Source organism: Colias philodice, chromosome 1, assembly GCF_061535455.1.
Source record: "Colias philodice isolate Cphi_HAF_F1 chromosome 1, ilColPhil1 Martin Lab GWU primary, whole genome shotgun sequence".
Classification (NCBI taxonomy): domain Eukaryota; kingdom Metazoa; phylum Arthropoda; class Insecta; order Lepidoptera; family Pieridae; genus Colias; species Colias philodice.
Genome location: NC_143086.1, coordinates 15,961,161 through 15,978,352, shown reverse-complemented (window position 1 = coordinate 15,978,352; position 17,192 = coordinate 15,961,161). Strand labels below are relative to the sequence as shown.

General features: G+C 36.2%; 1 protein-coding gene across 2 annotated transcripts in view; it reads left to right on the top strand.

Annotated features, from left to right (window-relative positions):
* The window catches only part of Sh (Potassium voltage-gated channel protein Shaker), a 171,703-nt gene extending 155,194 nt beyond the window's left edge, over window positions 1-16,509 (top strand). Inside the window, exons 5-12 of one of the 2 annotated variants that reach the window (XM_089695400.1) lie at window positions 1,029-1,190; window positions 1,769-2,412; window positions 2,906-3,035; window positions 4,345-4,550; window positions 6,186-6,409; window positions 6,568-6,745; window positions 8,065-8,110; window positions 9,703-16,509. In XM_089695400.1, the coding sequence (XP_089551526.1) occupies window positions 1,029-1,190; window positions 1,769-2,412; window positions 2,906-3,035; window positions 4,345-4,550; window positions 6,186-6,409; window positions 6,568-6,738 (1,537 nt within the window). In that variant the 3' untranslated portion in view covers window positions 6,739-6,745; window positions 8,065-8,110; window positions 9,703-16,509. Of the gene's footprint in view, window positions 1-1,028; window positions 1,191-1,768; window positions 2,413-2,905; window positions 3,036-4,344; window positions 4,551-4,682; window positions 5,428-6,185; window positions 6,410-6,567; window positions 6,746-8,064; window positions 8,111-9,702 lie in introns of those variants that run through there. The other variant, XM_089695393.1, reaches the window with a different exon arrangement.
* Window positions 16,510-17,192: the final 683 nt, after the last annotated feature.

The following is a 17,192-nucleotide window of genomic DNA, read 5'->3' as shown; positions in this document are numbered from 1 at the left end:
AAACTAGCGGTCCGCCTCGGCTTCGACCGTGGTACATGTTTGTTTTTTTTTCATAAGAACCATCCTCGTACTTCAAGGATTATATTAAAAAAAATAATTATGGAAATTGGTCCACCCGTTCACGCGTGATGCCGTGACCAAGGAAAACGGATTTCATTGTTATATATATGTACTAGCTGTTCCCCGCGGTTTCACCCGCATTGCTCCGCTCCTGTTGGTCTTAGCGTGATAATAATATATAGTCTATAGCCTTCCTTGATAAATGGGCTATCTAACACCGAAAGAATTTTTCAAATCGGACCAGTAGTTCCCGAGATTAGCGCGTTCAAACAAACAAACAAACAATCAAACAAACAAACAAACTCTTCAGCTTTATAATATTAGTATAGATATATAACAATGAAATCTATGTGTATGAGTAGCTAATATGACTAGCTTTTCGCCCTCGGCTTCAACCGCTTTGTCTAAAACTTAAAAAAATACAACATTTTAAATACAAGCTTTAACAAGTCTTATGTAGTGTAAATAGGAAAATACAATTAAACTATTCTACTTTGCGCTAAATGGTTGCAGATTCAAGATCCACAGCGCTAATGACTTGTTTGCTAAGTGTAGTCGATTTGCTTAACCTAGGATATCAAGCTCAGATCTAGGTAACTAAAGGCCACGTAATTCCTAGCAGCATTCTGTCGATAACTAGATACTATCAATATAATTCGAACAATTCGGTCGAAATCACGCATTAATTCTTAGTATTAATTAATTTGTTGAAGATGTAACAATACACTTTTGTTTTATTATCTTGTAGGTATCACACGTAATTTCGTCTATACAAATTTTATAACTACATCAACAACTTGAATATAAAGCCTGTCAGAAATTGTACCTGTACATTTTTGTTCCACTATTACGTTTTTGTCATTAACAATAATTAACTTTGAGTTTCTACTTTACACCAGTCCATTACTCTCTTGGGCCTAGGCTCTGGCCCATTAAGTGTAATTTTCTAACTTGATCCATAATTACAGGAACGAGTACTTCTTTGATAGAAACAGACCGTCTTTTGACGCAATCCTCTACTACTACCAGAGTGGCGGGCGGTTACGTCGCCCAGTCAACGTGCCACTCGATGTATTCTCGGAAGAAATTAAATTTTACGAACTTGGTGAACAGGCAACCAACAAATTCCGGTGATTATACGTTTATTTGTGTATTGTGTATAGATCTATTTAAAAATGGCTTAGAAAATGTACAAAGAAAGGTTACTCAATGATAATGTCACATCCTTTTATTATTTGGAGCATCTAAGGGAACATCATTAACATTAGAAAATATATATAAACGACTCGTTTATGCCTGTTATTATTAAAATGTGCTCTAAATGTTTAAAATTGATGTTAATTATTATATCGTACGAGTTACGTAACACAATTTTGAAACGAGCGAGGTGAACGAGCAATTATATCATCAAACGAGCTTTCAATACTTCAAGAGTCGCGTGAATCGACTTACGTGAAATATTTTATTGTTTCTCTTTTATCGTACAAAATATCTAAAAGTTTGCTTTGAACTGACATTTCACAACACGTTCAATAGATAATAAAATAATATGTATTAAAATAATTTATACTGACATTTAATAAAAATTAAAGGGATACCAATATTATAAATTAAGCTCCACCGGTACGCTTATCTTCAAATAATTATTTTTATTTGCTTAATTAATTTCATTATGGAGCACTTTGATTCATACAACACAATGTTTCAGTGAGGATGAGGGTTTCATCAAGGAGGAAGAAAAGCCTCTCCCCTCAAACGAACGCCAACGCAAAATCTGGCTGCTCTTCGAATACCCCGAGAGCTCCCAAGCCGCCCGCGTCGTTGCCATCATCTCCGTCTTCGTCATCCTCCTGTCCATCGTCATCTTCTGCCTCGAGACTTTGCCCGAATTCAAACACTACAAAGTCTACAACACCACCACCAATGGCACCAAGATCGAAGAAGACGAAGTGCCGGATATTACTGATCCATTTTTCTTAATAGAAACTTTGTGTATCATCTGGTTTACCTTCGAGTTGATAGTGCGATTTTTAGCATGTCCGAACAAATTCAACTTCTTCAGAGACGTGATGAACATAATAGATATCATAGCTATTATTCCCTACTTCATCACGCTTGCTACCGTCGTTGCTGAAGAAGAGGACACGCTGAATCTACCGCGGGCTCCGGTCTCGCCGCAAGACAAGTCGACGAACCAGGCGATGAGCTTAGCGATCCTGAGAGTGATACGTCTCGTGCGAGTCTTTCGGATCTTCAAGCTGTCACGTCATTCCAAGGGTCTGCAGATCTTAGGACGCACCCTCAAAGCTTCTATGCGAGAACTTGGATTGTTAATATTCTTCCTCTTCATCGGTGAGTACATTAAATGTTGCGTCGTAATGACAATGTACAGATTCCTTATAAGTTTAGTTGAGTATAAGCGCAATGCACAATTGAAATTGATTATTTTAATATTAAATAACTGGTTGAACAATTTTTGAGAATTTAGTAATATTAGATTTTTATGAGGAAGAATAGATAGGAATTTGGAAATTGGAACGTGTGAAGAGAATTGGCCTAGCGTGGTGCTGAGCAGCGCGGGTCGGCCGCAGAAACGCGTGCACAGCATACTTTGTGTTCACAGGGGTGGTCGTTTTCTCCAGTGCCGTATATTTCGCAGAAAAAGATCGCCCTGATTCAAATTTCTCTTCCATACCGGATGCGTTTTGGTGGGCCGTTATAACTATGACCACGGTTGGCTATGGGGACATGAGGTAACTAACGCGCCGCGACCCGTCCCGCGCCTGCTCCCAACCGCCTCCACGCGTCGTATTCCCACTGTATGCGCCTTCATGTGTGCTTAAAGGTGTGGTGCTGTTTTCGTCTGCGGTGTACTTCGCGGAAGCGGGAAGCGAAAATAGCTTCTTCAAATCGATACCTGATGCGTTTTGGTGGGCGGTCGTTACCATGACGACCGTAGGATACGGAGACATGACGTATGATTCAGCGAATACACCCTAACATCATTTTTTTGTATTTTACGTCGTTTCATTTCATCGCTGTTTCTTTTTGATACTTTACCATGATTGTGATTTTTGATACATCATTTAACTTCATACATAATATGCTTTTCTTTGGTTTTATCTTCAGTTCGCTAAGGATCAAATAGTATTTTTTTTTAATTCATTGATTTTTACTTCTATCTGCACGTATTCATGTCATTATTTAGCATTCTTATTATATTATGTTATGTCGATTCCAGTCTGAATCTATTTTACACATAGCACATACGTGTAATGACCACACCGATTATTAGCGATTTGACTTGGAGATGATCAGTCGTAGATATAACAATCGCCCTTTCCAAAGCGTAATCATTCGAAGAATTGCTTTCGTTGTTAACATTTCAACCAGATTATTCTGAATCTAGTTGAATTGGTGTCTGATTTGTACAGTAAATGTTTATCCCCACCCAATGCTTCTGCTTCAGTGTGACCACTATTCCAAATTGTTGTTGTGGAAATTGTAAATAAAAATCTGTTAAATTATCGAAAATGGTGATCACCGAAGTTTTCTTATAGGTATTAGATTAGAAAAAGGTAATTGTTGTCCTACTTAAAATTATAATCGTATTAACATCGATATTCATGTTATTTATAAATGGGCTTTTTAATTATATGTAACGAAAGATCCTCATACAATAACAAAAGATATTAACGTAAGAAATAACGTGGTGAATTACGCAAAATGTCGCTTATGTGTAAAATTGGATCTCAGGCATCAGCGCTTCGTTTCGTTCCATCGTCGAACCCTCATTATTAACGTTCACACCATTTTCGATAGAGTTATGTACTTGTACCATTTATGTTAGCCAAAAACTGCATGATAGATATCTGTTTTAGGGAACTATGTGTTATTATTAAGATTATTTTATAATTTTCTTATGCCCAATAATAACAACGTCTTGATAAAGAAACGTGTTATCAGAATTTTATGAATTATTTGGTATTGCATTGCGAATTCTCTGATAGCACGTGTCAGTCGAGACGAATGTGTATTATTGGCCATATATTTAGAATTTTTGAATTGCATTGCAATAAAATATGTATAATGCTGGCGAGATTGGATGGTGACGAATGAAAGTGATACTGCAAAAGCGAAATGTTATTTCGATTTATTCAATAGATTAAAGTGGAATATTGGGTATGTATTACCGCATGTACATCATCATTGTTTTAGTAGTATCGTTTGGCTCGAACGCTTCAATTGGAGTGACGTTTTTGTAATGAGCGATTAATTCAATAGGCCTGTCGGCGTGTGGGGCAAGATCGTGGGGTCGCTGTGCGCGATCGCTGGTGTGCTTACGATCGCGCTGCCGGTGCCTGTCATCGTGTCCAACTTCAACTACTTCTACCACCGCGAAACCGACCAGGAGGAGATGCAATCACAGAACTTCAATCACGTGACTAGCTGTCCTTATCTGCCGGGTACCATGGGGGAACCATATTTAGGTGAGTCTCAATAGTGACATGATATCATTACGCGATCTTTTATTTTTTTATTTTTACACTTTTGTTTTTCGATGTTTACCGTTTTTTGTTTTGTTTCTTATGATTCATTTGTTTTGTTTTCCGTATTTTCAGGGCGGGACGATGAACGCGACGACTACTATGACCATTGACTATTTAGTGATGTTTTAGTTCAATTGACACTTTTAATCATCGAAAGAGACGATTCTTGTGATATTATCGAATAAGACACAATATTGTGTTGATGTAAATATTAGTTTTAAGTGTTGTAAAAATACGGTAATAAAACATGTTTTTTTTTTGTTCTAGTTATGTTTGCGACACATTTATTTTTAAACGTTCTTAGACGACGCGCGTTTATTTTTGAACATTTGAAAACGAACAGTCTGTTTTCTGTTATGTATTTTTACGTGATAGCGTGATTTTTACGAAATGTTAGACGAAGACTGATATTGTTAATTACATTACTGATATGCTAACATGAATAGTTTTATGTGCTAAAGAAGCAAGCAAGAAGTATTACGATTTATAAATTTTTAAATGAATAGCACAAGATCGCTAATTAATACTATTGATATCGATCCCATCAGCCAAGTATTATATTGTTATGAAAGCATGTATTGTGTGTAATTATGATTCAACGAAAATTTTAACCATACATAAATTAATTTCGAAAATACTTCGTCAAATTTTATGAGTTCAATAATGTTAGAGCTTATAGTACAAATAGTTTTAGGTACTGTTTGCGTGGTTATAAATTAAAACTTTCTACAGGTTAGGTTAAGTGAAATAACTAATAAACATCCCGAAAAATTATTCGTTGTCATATAATTTTGTTACCAAACTTATCGGGAATTCTGTAAGTTATTTTTATTTTTTTCATTTTTATTTGCTTGTTTTTATCATTTGCTCATTATTGTGTGTCTATAGTCATTCTATCCTGTCTTACTTCTGCATCGGTTAGATAACTACTTTATTACGAGTGCTAGAAGCTATATATAGCGCAGTAATGTAATTAAGGCTAAATTGTGTTTAACCCAACACCACATTAAAATCTCGCGGAAATCCCTGAAAGGTTCTAAGTATTCTCACAGGTTTCCATGACTTGTTACTAAGCCGGCCGTATCGCTAGCACATGAGGAGCATTACAGCAGTAATCCGATTTGCACATCGTGGTAGCACCAGGCTGTTAGCAAATGCGACATAAATCGTAAATGCCATAACGTAACAAGATTTTCTTCTTTAGCAAGCCACTGTTCTATTTTGAACATGGTGACAAGTTCTTTGCAAATACGGTATCATATAATATTCCGCATTATTTAACAATGCGAAAGTATAAAGGTTTACCTTTCGACTAAACATTGAAATACTAAAAACACTCCGTCCACACAGATATTGAACGCTTCTAGCAACCTTTAACAAAGCATGGTTAGGATACAATATGGTTTGGATATAATAGCTAGATTGCCATTATAACAACGTAAAAGCTCAAATGTCCTGCAATGTATTCCTTAAAACTAATACTGCTCACAAGTCACAACCATTAAGCTATACTAACCCAGTAACACTTAGGTGTTGTCGTTGCGATCAATTCGTCAATCCTAATCGTCTATACAGTTTCAGGACCAATCAAGAAAACTTCTGTCAGCGATGACTCCTCTTCCGATATGATGGAGTTCGATGAATCAGCTCTCGTAACCGATCCACACTTAGAGACCAACTTACGTCGGTTACGAGAGGAAGAGCGGCTGCTGTTAGAACAACAAGCGGCCATGGAGGCGGCAGGCACCTGCGATGATATCGCCACTCTAGAACATCTAGATGCCCTGCGTCTCAACCAGGTAAGAACCACTACAAGTCATCATCCGTTCAATCTGCACTTTTCATAGTAGTAACTCTATCATAACCTAATTTATAAGCTGTGCGATGGAATGTACCTCTTAAATTTAAGTTAAATTAAGGAAATGTCGTTGGTATTTATGTGTAATACTTGTATTAGATTAAACAGCATGAACTGATGAAACAACAAGCCGCGTTGGCGAAGCGCAACGCGCGCGCCCTTGCGGCTGACAACGCGCGCCGCGACCCGCGCCGACGGGCGCCCTGCAACGTCCGCGTCAACCACCTCCACTGCGCGAGCGGCACGGACTCCATCGAAACAGACGTCTGACTAACGGGTAATGTATCCTGGACATACGACTTTCAACACTTTCATAACGCTCAATCGATATATTTTGCTATCACTTTCAAAATCATTACATAGCAAGTTATGTAAATACTTTTAGCTTCAATCGATACAGAAATCAAGTACACGTTTGTATTTTACGCAAATACGATTTGTCGTTTTTAATTATTGTAAATTTATGTCAAAATAATCAAAACCAGAATAATTACACTATAATCAATAGAGTAAAAAAAACTTCTCAAAATATTTTTTATCAAAAACAAACAGCTAAACATACATAATTATAATATATAGAAACTTAAACAGTAAAATATCTTCTACACTTTCTTTTCCTTCCACCAAAATAAAAAAAAAAGTAAATTTGTCCGAAGAAATCCTTTAAAGTTTAAACCCTGTACAACTCAAACTTTTACGCAGATTAATTAAGACGTGCGCTATAAAATTATTACCATTTCCGAGTGCAGCCTACCGAGGTAATGGGATTAATGCCGAGAGTCATTAACTATAAGTATGTGTTGAACATTTTACTTAAGCGAAACGCGATTAAAAATAAATAATTCTAAAGTAATTGCCTATCTTAACGTACTTCGTAAAATTTATAATATTCAAGCTGCAATTCATGTTTTAATAAAAGCTTTAAAAGCTATTTAGAATAAACTAAGCCTAGAAGTTTATAAACAAAAATTAATTTAAACTTAGGCAACTTTTCAATATACTATCGTAGCCAGTGCGCGTAAAAATAAACAAATCGAAAGCAGCATTCAGATCTGATCATCCTTCATGACCGTGAAACTAAAAGGCCTGACATTCAGCAAATGGAACGTCAAGAATATGAATGGCCGTGGTAGCATACCATTGAGGGGATGGAAAGGCTAGTGTTGCAGGCGAGCTTCGATCGGCGGTGAATGGATAGGGAGCGACGCGATCGATACGTGCTGCGGCAGCCGCGAGCCTGCGAAGCTCCGCCCCACACGTGCTCGTCTCCCCCCCTCCCCCGTCCCCCGCCACCCGCGCACCCGCACCCTCGCCCCCCTCCCGTGCGCCCCCCCGTACCGCCGCGGCCCGCCCGCGCCGCTCTGCGCTGCCCTGGTGCCCCACTCTGCTGATATTAAAAATTTACATCCCCGCAAAACTGCGGAGCATGCACGACTTTCGCGTAACGTCTTTCCGTCCCACATTCGAAAACAAAAGTTCCCACTTCTGATAATGCGACGAAATCACACACCGACGATAGGTAGCACAGCATTTACATATCGTTTGTATCATAACTGTCATTTTCAATCAACATTAATGCATTTTTCGTTTCTTCAGTCGAAGTAGAAGTACTCGTACACCATCCCGCGGGACAGTAAAAGCTGTAAGTCGAAAAAGATTTAAGCATGACCTTTCCACTGGCATTTCATTGAACATAACTAGATGAGATTTCTGATCGCCACCGATTCGATCGCTAGCCAAATACTTCATCAATCATTAATCGCTCTATTAATATAAATGATATTGTATTGTTGCAATACATCTTGTGAGATGTTTTAAGCGGCGTATCTTAATTACGAACGAAATCAATTATTCTGTTTGTTTATTCTAATTTTGTGAAACATAATATTATGGTTTGATTTAAGTACTTATTAGTTGCAACAGCGAAATCTCTAATAGTTAAAATTCATTGAAAGGCCAGCGATAAGACGCGCTAGCCATTGATTATGTCCGCAAATTGCGGCTGGCGTCGTCTTAAATCTGATGTATCCCTGTCTTCCCCCTTCATTTTCTTCGATCCACCTCCTTTTCATTTTACGTTGATAATGAAAGCGTCTAAAAATTCTGCTTACAAAATATTTCATAAGATGTTTCGCGTCCAAGTGCTCTCCGTATACGAGAGCTTCTGGCTTGTTCTTGCTGCTACTTATTGTTAATAATATGTTAATGCTTATATTCATCTAATTTTTATAGACGTTTTCATGCCATTCGTTTGTGAACTTCCGACGAATTTATTAACACCCAAAAAATAAAGGTAGATACTTTTTTGTTTGTATTGTCATTCAATGTTCAAACCTAAATTATACAACCGAGCGTCTAACGTTAATTTCTTGAAAAGATTCCATTATTTAGCCAATCGTAATACGAGACGCTTAACGGATTTAGGTATTATATAAAGTGGAAACGATAGATTTTCGGTTGTAAATCACGTAATCGTCGGGAGTTATAGTTCGCCCCATCCCAACATTGTACTGTTAACCTGTTTCCAACTTGGTCTGATGAGTATTTTGGCTGTTGTACGTTAATTATCAGAATAATCCTCAATTTTAGTCGAAACTTTAATGTGTTTTTTTTTTTTCACTTTTCTTTTGGTTTGGCTCAATTGTTGCGTTATGTGATGACGGTTTTCGTCTGTTTTTTAGTGTGTCTTGCATCCACAGTTGAATATTTTCTTTCCAAATTAACGTACACCCAATGGTTTATGTTGTAGGGATCAAAATTCGCATGAACATCTCGATAAAATGTGAGTTGTCGTCAGTTTACGAATATTTTTTTTATAAATTTACTTGACCTGGACTACAAGCTATTTTACCGTGAGTTCGCATGGACAAATAATTATGATTGGCAGGTTAACAAGAAAACACACAAGATCAAAATCAAAATTATGAATATAAATTTTGCTATCAAAATTAGATATTAAATCTACATAGTTATCTACATCGTTTTGCATATTAATTTTGTATTCAAATTATATTTTAAATTTCTTTCCAATGACAAATATTGCCACTCTATGCCGTACTGTAGTCTGGGTAAGCATTAACATAACTTTGTCGCTCGGGCATCGTAAACTCTGCTCGCAAATCGAGAGAATTGGCAATGGTTGGTGTCCAATGTGAAGTGAACCTAGTGTCCGTCTAGACCTGTGTGGAGTGAGCATGTGTGGCGAGTGTGTAACGTTTCGGTCGAATGTTCCAGGTAAGGCGAGCGAGGCCGGCGTGTGGCGCGGCCGCCTGCCGGCGCGCTCGCCGCCCGCGTGCCACGTCTGAACTCCTCGCCACGGACTATGTGCTTCTACGACAATTAGTTAGAAAAGTAGTCTCCGATGTTATTATCTATTAGTCTACGCTTGTACCATATGAGACCAGATTTAGTAATAGTATGGTTTATTCCCATCTTTAATATTGTTCATCTGGGGATGTGCGGCTTTTTCCCTCCTTGTGATGTTTGATTTTACTAGGTTACTTTATGAGAAAACTTTTATAATCTAATTCAGTAAAAAAAACAAAAAAATATACAAACAGGTATACTATCAAAAATTGTAATAGAACGGTTAATGGTCTGATAACTTCACTTCACCTGTCAGTAATTTTTCAAAGATTTATAGAATTGCATGGGGACGAAGAGTCGCCACATCCTCCGTAGTACGTCTATCTTAAAAGATGGAAACAAACCACTTAAACGGCTTATACCGCTTCGACACTTTATACACTTCGACACTTCTGTAATATTAGGAATTGTTCTTCTGAAATATGTAATAGAAATAGGCCTACATTATATCATTAGATGGTAATATACATGGTAATTGAGACACTGAAACTGATAGATGACAATATTAAGGATGTGACAATAGCCAGGCAGCTCAGGGCGCCTGCGATCCCGAATAGGAACTCTCTGACATGAGCCACGACCGGACAGCGACCAGTGCCGCCGCTGCGCGCAGCCGCATCACGCGGCCGGCACTAACATCAATCTAAGTATTTCATGAAATTTTGAATAAATCATGAGTGCTTTCGGACCGACGATTTCATTGAATTCAAATCATGCCTCAGTAGATACAAGGCTTATACTCCAACGGAATGTGATGCAGCGGATATATTTAGGAAGAGATGGTTTTGGCGAGGCATTTAGAACGAGGTTGCAGACAACCTCGCATGGAAACACAGATTATTTATATTACATATATTCAATGTTGTAAATCTATATAATCACAGCCGCGACCCCTTATCCCTGTATATGTTGTTGTAACAGCCTCGGCAACCGAACGGACTCCTGCAGACTTATGTCCTTTATATGCCTATAAATATAGATATACATATTTCATATTATATAGCAGTTTATCGATGTTGTGTTATTCATAAGTGTGTTATATATTTTATTCAAGGGAATGCAGATGGTTGTGACAAGGTTGAAAACGTTACTAGAAGTTATGACTGGCGTAGATAATTGCATATCCAGAAATAAACAGAGAGGATCGCTGTTGACCAATCATTGTAATAGTCAGACTGTCGACGACTGCGTTTAGGCGTTATTGTTATCGTTTAGTTAATCGTTGAGCAATAAATTCATATCTAAATCCTTTTCCAATGTTATATTTCTCCCACATAAATTATCTATATTTAATTCGTAAAACCAGCGTATTTTCAATAATTCATTGGATTAAAGAATTTCTATAATATTCGCTTGCTTTAAAAGCTGTTTTGTCTTCAATACGCAATGCAATTTAGGCTCGTTATGACGTACATATCTTATGCGGGAATTTGTGAGTTATATTTAAAACTTGTTGATGTGTTCGAAAAGTTTTTTGGTCGAAATTTTCCATTAGAAATTTCGTCTCATTGTCAATTTGCTTGGGAGTAGGAATAGAACGACTCGGCTAGGTTGCCGTACCAGTTGTTTTGCGAACTCGCCCCTCGGCTTGTGACACCAGGGCGGAACGGGACAGAGCTCACAAAATTGCTTCTATGGCAACTCGACGGACTTTGTTAATTATAGTAGATGTTAATAGAATCAAAGAATAATTTCGCCATATCATTATACACATGTCATAGCGTTAAACATTTAAGTAAATTACATGTTTATTCTCTTAGATTAAAGTAAATTAGGAATTAGTAGTTTAAGATCTAAAGTGTTTAATTACTATTTCCACACAATTGCCTACTAAATAATGTCTCGATTGGCGAACAATCAAATTAGAATTGGATTTAATTTTAAATGATATATAATGTAACAAAAGCTGCCAAAATTTAACACTATCGCTCAATTTCTTTGAAATTAAATTTTTAAATTTTTATCAGAGTAGAATATAAGTACATTAATGGATGCATATGCATACAATAATAGATACATATAGAGGCTTAAAGAGATTACGCTTAAATCATTCAGCCACTTTATAGATTCTGTATTTCACGGATGGTCTTAGCAGAGCTCTATTTAAGTCACTCTATCGCTTCTCAGTCAAAAGTAACATAGATAAAAAGTATCATTTTTAAAACGGCTGATGGTAATAGTATCCTTTGAGGGCGCCTGAGTCCGTTAATTCTTCTGTAGAGCCATGTGCATGTGATGACGAATTTTCGAATACAGAGAGTCCCGGAATAGTTTTGGTTGTCAATAATATCGCCAGCTTCCACAATTGCTCGGACACAGGCGCATTCTCGCACGCGCGTGAGTCCGAGCGGTAAACTTAAATGTTCCATTCTTACGAGAGCTTCGGTATTTTGAAAGAGTTTGCTATACTTGAATTATTAAGCAGAATTTTGAATAAACTTATTATATTATAGACAATTTAAAAGATGTCGTAGTGTTGAGATAGACGGGACGAGGGCCTTTTACTCGGAAAATATTTACACTATCGGCCAAAGGTCACCGAGGCTGTTGCAAGCACCGTCTAGAATGAATGTGTCAATCTATATGTGTTTAACTGTAGGTATATTATGTGTCTATATACTCAACTAGCGCACGGGTCCACTGACTGACGAGATACAGGAATAAAATTATGAGAAAGATTGGATATAACGTATCAGATGTTTAATTTTAGCGTATTAAGGAAATTTTCTTATAAATACGTACGGCGTTAACGTTGATTTTTTTCATTTGCTACGAATTGTTATCATGTTGATAAGAGATGATGTTGCGGAAAATAAAAGAAGGAGGTGCTATTTTGTTCAAAATTATACACGCTTTCAAAATTGTATTAGAAGCAGTTAAGGCAACATTCGAGCATCCCAATGCGCGGGAATGGCCCGCGACGTGTTCCGCCGAGCGTGCCACGCGCGCCGAGGGCCAAGTCGGATCTGTAAGGCAAGACTGAGCTACATTCCAATGTTATGTAAATGAGAAGTGACGAAGTTACGGATTGTGAATTTCTCATGTTGGCCAAAATTGTATTTACGCCGTGTTTATAACGCGTATTATAATTTTTGCTCAGTATTACTAGTTGATATGAGGGCGAGATTGTAAAGTCACGGACCCGCTGCGGAAAGTACGTCTGTTCGTTCCCTTTATATACTGGTTCAGATCGAGCTATAGAACAAATACTATATAGATTCCAGTGTATCGAATTAGAACAATTTGGTGATACAACATAATATAGTGGTTTATCCTGAAAGTTGAAATAATGCTGTCTCGCTTTTTTTCCCAATTGTCACTGTACAAGCGAGAGTCAATATTTCAAGATTCAATTTAAATTATTATCTTATTGTAGAAAAAGTTGTAATAATAGTCGAAAGATCAATTTGCGAAATGGACAAATTGTTAGTAAGTACCACATAGAGCGAATTTATGTAGACATGGCGATATAAAGGGAACAAGCATTAAACCCAACTTCGTTTTAAATGGCTCCGAGGAATCTTGAAAATTTCTTTCACTTCAAGATTCTCTTATAGTAGTTTACATATACCTAGATTTCAGTGAAGGAATCATTTTGTTTTCTATCTCGTAGTTAGGGCGAAGTTGGTTACTATTAAATGTATTAAGTCTGAAGAGACAGACTGTATATAATATGGTCTTTAGTGAACAACTGTAATCAGTAAAATTTTATCTGTATATTTGTTTTAAGATTTATAGTTAGGTATCCGCAACCTTTTAGCGTTGTATATCTTGTGGATATACGTTTCGCTTGTTTGATTGTCGTCGCTCGCTTCACGTGTACTCCGGAACTGGGCGGGACGCCGGCTCATACAGACTTCAGCACATCTCTGTAATAGCCATACAAATGGTCAAACAAATACATACAGGATTTAATCATTCGCATTCACTCGGTTCAAATTATTTGCATAAATGCCATTCAGGTGAGGTTATGTAATAACATAAATTAAACATTTAGGTTAACGTTTTCTTATATATTTACAAATAAGCCCGCAATTTGCGCCAATTAGTAAACGCACTAAGCAAAATATCAAATTACGTTTTTACACTTGCCCTCTCCGTCCAGGACAAAGCGTGTTCATTCTATCACTAAATTATATAAATATATAACCTTTACTTTATTTCTAAAGTATTTTCAAATTATCTACATTATTTAAAATTTACAAGTTTTTCAGCTTCATCATAAAATAGGCTTCAGTTTAAGGTGTATCTTATAGATCTGGAATGAACGTTTAAAATTTTATCGCTTTTGGGCTTTTTTGGTACAAATTTAAATTGCGTAAGATAAGAATGGAGTACTAGATACATACCTAATCTCTCATAAAATTTAATTTAAGGTTTTATAATGTTAAGAGCTTTTCTAGTATACTTAAAAATGAGATCTTATGAGATATTCAGAATTTTTCGCGGTATATCAACATTTCCATCCAGTATTATTAGATAAAATAGATGTATTAACAATGCGATATCTAGCTCCTATAGTACGGTAATTAAATAGGTTCAATTGGCAGTCTGGTTGTATTTCTAATTCATATCTGGATTCTAGTAAGTCCTGTTGTAGACGGGCGTGTCTCGGTTGTCATAGCTATCCTGAACGACCACATCGATTTATTAACAGCTTTGTGGCACATTTCATTCAAAAACTTAACGACATAAAAATAACACTATAAGAATATCAATATCATGAAAATGTTAAACCAAGAATAAGAAGATTTTACGAAACCACCTGCTTCTGAAAGTATTTTTTTATTATCCAACTCAGTCTAAATAAAACTATTTGTCAATAAAAATGCTACCATCAATAGCAGCTATTGAGATACGTCTACTTAAACTGTGACCGAGATGAAATATAACATCCAAGTCATATTTTCTGGCATTAATACTTCAGTTATGGGAATAGTCAAGGCCGCTAATAAATCTAATTATGTAATATGTTTTTTGAAATGTCTCGCGTCTGTGCCAATTATACGCTTTACAAAACAAAATTATTATTTCGCAATGTTGTTTTTTTTTTTTTGAGTAAACAATTAATTTTAAATCTTAATCCTAATCCTAATCTCAAGCTTAATATTATATTAAGACTATACACCTTTTATTATTTACAATTAAATACACTCAGTGGTTATGAATTAAAGTTTCGGATTCCACGTGAAGATGCGATTATAAAGTACGTGTTTATTACACTTTTACTAAAGCATATTTTTCTTAATTTTTATAAGTGTACACTATAATTTAGAACACGTATTCCAACACAATGCTACTGCTGATTGCGGCGTGAGTGTTATTTGAGTTTGGGCATTTGGTATTTTGCCAATAATTTTTGGTTGTAACAGCTAAACGGTAAACGAATGAAGCGATTTCGGTAAGGCGCTGGCAGATTTCTGTCAATATAAATATAACACGCAGGGCCGCAGCACTAACATTGTGTAAATAGTATAATAACAAACACTGTGACTTTGTTTGATTCAATTTCGGCAAACGTGAGTGTTTCTAAAATCCACTGCTTATCTTGGTCCCAACGCCCCGCGTTAAAGTGACAACATAGTAGATATAGGTATTTTAAAGGGCAAGTCATACATCTGTTTTAAGAAAACTGTTTGCAACTTTTTGTGACATCAATTAATTTACGAAAACTTTGGACTTTGGTAATGTAGTAACAATTCATTAAAATAGATATTGTTTTCTTATAAACTTACAAACAAATACTCACCTAAACTCTGTGAATGAACTGGCAAATGAATTTATAAAAGCTCGAACCACACAGTATAAATGAATTAGGTATTGTTATATAAGAAAACAGTAAGAATTATTTATGAAAGGAATATAACTATATAATTTAAGATATACAAAAATTACTTGTTTTATTATGACTCCCTAGGAAAACCTTTACTATGTTGTCATACATACTGTTTTGCTAGGTTCGGTGGCGTCATTTGTATTCAGATATGTGAAGATTAGTAATTAATATCAATGTTGTAAGGACCTTAATTTGGAATAATGGTACGAATGGATTGTGTGCGTGATTTGTTACATCAGTGATACAACACCGATAATTCTTCACTATAATAGGTAATTAATACATATTTATTATTGTTTCCCATAATATTTCTGTGCGTGATTATGTATATAGAATATGTAAAATCAATTTAAAAAATATCTAAGTACTTTAATCGTTTTTTAGTTATCGGTGTTGTTGCAGCTGATATGAGTTCGATGACCGTAATCTCAAACGGTACTTTCAAATCGAATATAGTCTCTTCGAGTTCTCTATAAAATCAAAAGTAAGAACTAGGTACGTACCGTTTGAGACGACGGGGGAGTGATAGTATAATTAATGTTAACGTGGAATCGTGGAATGTTAAGAACCTCGTTGTAAAAGCAGTAGCTGAATTCTTTGCGTGTGGTTTGTACGAGGTAACGTTGAAATGTTTTCGGGATGGATCTGTAAATGTCAATTTGTATAATTGTTTTATGGTACGCGTCACCGCTGCCGAGCCATACCCACGCTTACCTACCCCGTGTGACTGAAGCTTTAACAATACTTATGTTTACAGCTACGCCGAGTTTTCTTTATTCCTTATACGTTGTAAACCCGATATTGTATAAATTATTCAATAAAGTGTAATTGATGTTTCATTTTGAATCCTTTTTGTACCTATCCTTTCTGTACCTATCCTTTCTGACGAGTTTAGATTTAAGTTGTAACCTAAGTACATCTTAATTATGCTAATAACTTACTAAGTTCAAACTTAAAACGTATTTGTAATTAATGCTTTTTTATTATCTATGGGCCAATGAACCATTAAAGATTAAATTTTAAATGCACTGAAGATCATGAATAACTTATAGATAATATTATTTTTGGACTGAACCGTTAGACTACGTGAGCGAACGTCGCGGTTGGAAAGCTAGTGTTTATACGGAATAGGTATACTTAGTTCAAATCGTTAGGTACATCACTTGTCGCGATATACTGTCAATAGATTGTCCTTATTATCTACTAATATTATAAATGTGAAAGCGTGTTTGTTTGCCCTTACTTAACGCCGCAATGAAGTAGATTCAAATTATGATTTTTGTAGCTGGAGCTAGTTAGGAAGCTACGGTGACATAGGCTACCAATTTTTTTTACGGGAAACGGGAGAAATACATGTCATTTCCATCACACTGAAACATAATAATTCCGATAGATGGCGCTATATTAAAAACAATACGACATGTATGAAAATTGTCCATTTTCTATGACCACGTGAGCGAAGCCGAGGGCGGAAAGCTAGTTTATACTTTAGTAGGGGAGATCGGGGATGAAAGTCACATTT